Source organism: Gorilla gorilla, chromosome 1, assembly GCF_029281585.2.
Source record: "Gorilla gorilla gorilla isolate KB3781 chromosome 1, NHGRI_mGorGor1-v2.1_pri, whole genome shotgun sequence".
Taxonomy (NCBI): domain Eukaryota; kingdom Metazoa; phylum Chordata; class Mammalia; order Primates; family Hominidae; genus Gorilla; species Gorilla gorilla.
The window spans coordinates 39,794,454-39,800,460 of record NC_073224.2 but is presented as its reverse complement, the minus strand read 5'-3'; the positions used below and the strand labels follow the sequence as shown (position 1 = coordinate 39,800,460).

The window sequence follows — 6,007 nt, the reverse complement described above, 5'->3', positions numbered from 1 at the left end:
GTGCAGCTGTGTTTTCCCTCCTTTCACTAAATGCTGTAGTTTAAGATTTAGAGAATTATGTAAAACACACTGGCAGTGCCAGGGCTTAGAAGGCGTAGGATCCCCTGCCCAGTAATGTTGGCTGATGTTCTTTCTCCCTTTTTTGCTGATAGTAGGGGAGAAAGTTTCTTGAAAATGATCCAGTCTACAGGAGACAGTCTACAAGGGTCTACAGGAGCAAGAGGGGTTTCAGACGTTACCCAAGCCTTCTTAGTTTCAGGACTATGCTTTTTCTTAAAATAATTCTGAGAATTAAGTGCAAAAATATGCGAATGTCACATGTGCCGTGTGCATTTATAAATAAATGTGACATGTAAAGGTGTATTTATATATCTACCAATTGCACTGCAAAACCATCCCCAGCTCATAGACCAACCAGTCTTCCAAAATACTACTGTGATGCACTTAAAACCTGCAACTCTGCAGGAAGGTGACCTCAATGTACCTTCTTTGAATTTGCAGAATTGTGTACAAGAACACAAACTGTTTATATAGGATTGTAGCCTTTTTTAAATGCTAAAAAGGTCCCTATGATTTGCTTTGTTTAAGACATACACTCAAAACTTTATTAAAAATATTTTTCAAAAATAGTTTCATAAAGCTAGACACATCAGCAAGCCTCGATTGAGGGGTGGAAAATGAATTGTATATCTTTAAACCGCAGAAGTTAAAAGCCTTTTTTTTTGTTGTTAGCTAACAATGGAAACTTTTTTTTTTAAGTGTTTCCCTCCCTCGTCTTGCCAAGCAATAGAAAAAAAAAAAAAAAAGAAGAAAAGAAAAACTTGTTCCGCTGAGTTCAACCCCAGACAGGCTCACAACTTCCTTCCTGCTTTCCTCCCCCAAGCCTCCGCCTTTCTCCCTCCTCCCTCCTCCACTACCCCCCCCAACTTTTCTTTCTTTCTTTTTTTTTTTTTTAATCGTACATTGAACAAACACTGAAGTAGCCCGGAGCAGACACTGACAGGGGCAGTATCTCCACGGTCGAAAAGGGCGTGCAGGGCCGGCTTGGCGTCGCCACTGCCGGGATCGCCGGGCCCCTGAACCGAAGAGCTTTCCCCCCTCTTTCGCACTCCTCTGTTTTGTCTTCCATAGCTTGTGAGAAAATAATTTCTGAGCATTTTTACTTTTAAAGCCATCTCGTCCCTACGAGGTCTGCGCCTCTGGGCATGTAGTCTACACAGGACCTGAGAATCTGAGAAACTGCAGGTAAGTTTGGCGGCCTTTTAATGGCTCTCGCTTCTGAACAACCCTCTTTTCCCTCACTTTATGCTCTGGAGCGAATCTCGGCGTTCCTGGTTCCGAAACAGGGCAAAGGGGTGGGCTGGGGAGGCAGGAAAGGGGGTTTGATTTTGGAGGGTGACATGGAGTGGCGGTGGGGAGAAAATAGGGAGAGACGAGGTCTCCACATTTCTCCTACCCGCCTTCCGGGCCGCTCACTCTGCGCCGCCTCCCCCAGCACGCTCCAGGAGTCCCCAGGCTGGGGTCTCGGGGCGGCTCTGCTGGCGCCGGGCGAGGCTGCCCGGGATGCGGAGAAGCCCTGCGCTCCGCGGCGCTGCCCTGGGGTGTTAGAGCGCCGGCTCCAGGGAGGTTTGCAGAGCCAGAGGCTCTGTGCACCTAGGGCTGCTGCCCGGCTGCAGCCATGCACGCCCCTAAGTTCCTCCGAGTGGGCGCGGGTCCGGGAGCCCGCAGGGGCAGCCGCGTCCTCGGCAACAGGGCGCGCTGAGAGCGGACTCGCTCCGCGCGCGTGCGCGCGTATACACACACGCGTGCACACACACACACACTCACAGACACCCCTCCATAGGGGACGACGGCAGGGGGGCAGCAAGTACTGGTTCCGGTAAAGAGAACGTGTAGAACCTCGGTGCGCCCACACTCACAAAACACTTGTCTAGGGATAGGCGACAAGGCTAGCGCTGAAAAATGCTTCGGCTGCGGCCCCGCCGCCCGCCCAGGCCTTCGTAGGCCGAGAGACACAGCCCCAAGGCTAGGGTCAGGAAGGTAAACGGCGGGCACGCGGGCGCCCTCCCAGATCCGGGCGCTGGCAGCGGCTCGGGCAAGGCAGGTCCCGCTTAGGTTCCCTCCGAGCCGGTCGGTCTCTGATGCCCCCAGAGGGTGGAGCAGGGAGACCCTGAAGCCCAGGGCGAGGGCTGCCGGGTTGCCCTGGAGAGCCAATGTTTGCTCAGGCTGGGGAGACCCAGAGACGGTGGCTGGGGTGTCAGCCTGGGAGAGCTGAGTCAGCCGCGCCCCGCACACAGCATACTTAGGACCCAAGGACTTGGACCTCGCTTCTCGCCGGTCCGCGAGACGAGTATTAGGATTGGGATTTGAAGGGACCTCATAAAGCGCATCGCAGCCTGGGGCGGGGTGGGGGGCGGGGAAGCACACCCGTAACCGCGCTGGCGACCGAGGCAGCCGGGGCATGCCCTCGCCGAGCCTTGCCGTCCCCATAGGTGAGATGTCCGGTGGCGCTGGGTCCCGGATAGATTGTGTTCCCGGGGCTCCCTCTGGGTTCTGCAGGCGACCCCCAACTCTCCCCGCGCGCCCTCCAGGGTCCTGACTTTTCTCCTTGTATCTCCACAGCCGCACGGTTGTTTATGGAGCTTTGGGCGGGGGCTGAGCCCGCGGTCGTGCCCCCAGCCCGCTGCCCAGGCCATGCCGCCCCATCTACGCGCGGAGCCGCGGCTGCCGGGCCTCCGGGGCTGAGCCGGGAGCGCCGGGAGGAGGAGGCGCCGGTGGCGGAGCAGGAGCTGGAGCCGCGGCGGCGGGCAGCGCGGGACCCAGTACTATGGCTGTGTACTGCTATGCGCTCAATAGCCTGGTGATCATGAATAGCGCCAACGAGATGAAGAGCGGCGGCGGCCCGGGGCCCAGTGGCAGCGAGACGCCCCCGCCCCCGGGGAGGGCAGTGCTGAGCCCCGGCAGCGTTTTCAGCCCCGGGAGAGGCGCCTCTTTCCTCTTCCCCCCAGCCGAGTCGCTGTCGCCCGAGGAGCCCCGGAGCCCCGGGGGCTGGCGGAGCGGCCGGCGCAGGCTGAATAGTAGCAGCGGCAGTGGCAGCGGCAGTAGCGTGAGCAGCCCAAGTTGGGCTGGTCGCCTGCGAGGGGACGGGCAGCAGGTGGTGGCAGCCGGTACCCTCTCCCCGCCGGGGCCGGAGGAGGCCAAGAGGAAGCTGCGGATCTTGCAGCGCGAGTTGCAGAACGTGCAGGTGAACCAGAAAGTGGGCATGTTTGAGGCGCACATCCAGGCACAGAGCTCCGCCATTCAAGCGCCCCGCAGCCCGCGTTTGGGCAGGGCTCGCTCGCCCTCCCCGTGCCCCTTCCGCAGCAGCAGTCAGCCCCCTGGAAGGGTCCTGGTTCAGGGCGCCCGGAGCGAGGAACGGAGGACAAAGTCCTGGGGGGAGCAATGTCCAGAGACTTCAGGAACCGACTCCGGGAGGAAAGGAGGGCCCAGCCTATGCCCCTCGCAGGTGAAGAAAGGAATGCCACTTCTTCCCAGCCGGGCTGTCCCTACAGGATCAGAGGCTCAGGGTCCATCCGCTTTTGTAAGGATGGAGAAGGGTATCCCTGCCAGTCCCCGCTGTGGCTCACCCACAGCTATGGAAATTGACAAAAGGGGCTCTCCTACCCCGGGAACTCGGAGCTGCCTAGCTCCCTCATTGGGGCTGGTTGGAGCTAGCTTAACGATGGCCACGGAAGTGGCAGCGAGAGTTACATCCACTGGGCCACACCGTCCACAGGATCTTGCCCTCACTGAGCCGTCTGGGAGAACCCGTGAGCTTGAGGACCTGCAGCCCCCAGAGGCCCTGGTGGAGAGGCAGGGGCAGTTTCTGGGCAGCGAGACAAGCCCAGCCCCAGAAAGGGGCGGGCCCCGCGATGGAGAACCCCCTGGGAAGATGGGGAAAGGAAATCTGCCCTGTGGCATGCCGGGCTCTGGGGTGCCTGAAGTGGGCAAAAGGCCAGAGGAGAGGACTGTGAGCGTGCAAAGCGCAGAGTCCTCTGATGCCCTGAGCTGGTCCAGGCTGCCCAGAGCCCTGGCCTCCGTAGGCCCTGAGGAGGCCCGAAGTGGGGCCCCCGTGGGCGGGGGGCGTTGGCAGGTCTCCGACAGAGTGGAGGGAGGGTCCCCAACGCTGGGCTTGCTTGGGGGCAGCCCCTCAGCACAGCCGGGGACCGGGAATGTGGAGGCGGGAATTCCTTCTGGCAGAATGCTGGAGCCTTTGCTCTGTTGGGACGCTGCGAAAGATCTGAAAGAACCTCAGTGCCCTCCTGGGGACAGGGTGGGTGTGCAGCCTGGGAACTCCAGGGTTTGGCAGGGCACCATGGAGGAAGCCGGTTTGGCTTGGACGCGTGGCACAGGGGTGCAATCAGAGGGGACTTGGGAAAGCCTGCGGCAGGACAGTGATGCCCTCCCAAGTCCGGAGCTGCTACCCCAAGATCAGGACAAGCCTTTCCTGAGGGAGGCCTGCAGCCCCAGCAACATACCTGCTGTCATCATTACAGACATGGGCACCCAGGAGGATGGGGCCTTGGAGGAGACGCAGGGAAGCCCTCGGGGCAACCTGCCCCTGAGGAAACTGTCCTCTTCCTCGGCCTCCTCCACGGGCTTCTCCTCATCCTATGAAGACTCAGAGGAGGACATCTCCAGTGACCCTGAGCGCACCCTGGACCCCAACTCAGCCTTCCTGCATACCCTGGACCAGCAGAAACCTAGAGTGGTAAGTCTTGCTCTGAGATTTGCCCAGAACTCATGCTGATTTCAGCAGACTTTTGATGCCCTATGCATCCCTTTTTCTTACTTTCTACACAGTCATGAAAACTCAGACCAGGGCCCTGGGACAGTCACAGTGAATAATTCTGTCCAGGTGTGTTTGCTGAGGTGGAAGCAGAGGCACTGACCATGCACTTTAGCTTGGACAGTGAATCTGAGTCTTTCTACTATTTCCATGCATATCTTAAAAAGCAAGTTTTAAAAGTATTTCATGTAGGTCACCACGCTTCTTGGGAAAATAATATTCATAAACGTCACCAAAAACTTCTGGACTAATCCCCAAAGATAGTGAACTGAGCTACTGAGTGTAGTTTTTGTCTGATCAGGTGAAACACTTAACTCTGTGTTTCATTCAGGCCAAAGAAAATTGACAAGGATATCATCAAATTAAGTTAGCCTCTACTAATAAGCCAGGAAAATGAGTGATGTGAGTCTATGACAGGACCCTGAAACCTATAGATGTGGTTGTGGCCAGTCAACTGGGTGAGGAATCACTGAGCCTTAGTAAGTTAAGCCAGACCATTGCAATATTTGTGTGGTCAGTGTAACCAAGGTGCAGTTTGATGTATGAATTAAATGAAAACCATACTTTGAGCTAAGCAGATGGTTTCTTCAGTATCATAGGCACCTGAGTGTTATCTCCGGAGTAGGTACCTCCTAATGGATGTACATGTCAGTTGGTACAGGTTGACATTTTAGGTATGTTTTCACGTGCCTCTGGTTTGGGTCATCACACTGACATCTTGTTCTGATTATGGCAGTAGACAGGAGTTTATTTCTATTACATGGTTAATCGAACTTGTAGGCTGCTTTTACCCTTAGGAGGATCAGAGTATCTTACAGAAGACATAGGAGTTGAAGCTAGCACTTCTGAAAAGGTCTGGGCTTTCTCTTAGCTTTTCCAGAGAGCATGGGGAATTTCCTAGTTCAGCGTGCCAGGGGTGGTTGTGCTATATTGGGGGAAAGTCTGCATTTTATTATAGTAGGTAGCCTTCCGATTTCATCTTGAATATCAAATACTCTTCACTGTACCTCAATAACTTTCTCCACCACGACTGGGAGCTTTATGTTTCTACTCTGCATTCTTCACTAAGGTATTTTGGACCACAAAACATACTCCTCTCTGATTCCCTATTCACGAATCACAGTCTGGATTTTTGAAGACCAGGCATTCCTTTTCATGAAACTCTGCTTTTTGCTGATG

At 55.8% G+C, this 6,007-nt stretch overlaps 1 protein-coding gene across 5 annotated transcripts in view; it reads left to right on the top strand.

Annotated features, from left to right (window-relative positions):
* Nucleotides 1–775: 775 nt before the first annotated feature.
* Nucleotides 776–6,007, top strand: part of ITPKB (inositol-trisphosphate 3-kinase B) — a 108,065-nt gene continuing 102,833 nt past the window's right edge. Inside the window, exons 1-2 of one of the 5 annotated variants that reach the window (XM_055371791.2) lie at nt 776–1,245; nt 2,623–4,750. In XM_055371791.2, the coding sequence (XP_055227766.1) occupies nt 2,828–4,750 (1,923 nt within the window). In that variant the 5' untranslated portion in view covers nt 776–1,245; nt 2,623–2,827. Of the gene's footprint in view, nt 1,246–2,242; nt 2,493–2,622; nt 4,751–6,007 lie in introns of those variants that run through there. The other 4 variants (XM_055371799.2, XM_031016370.3, XM_031016369.3 and 1 more) reach the window with 4 other exon arrangements.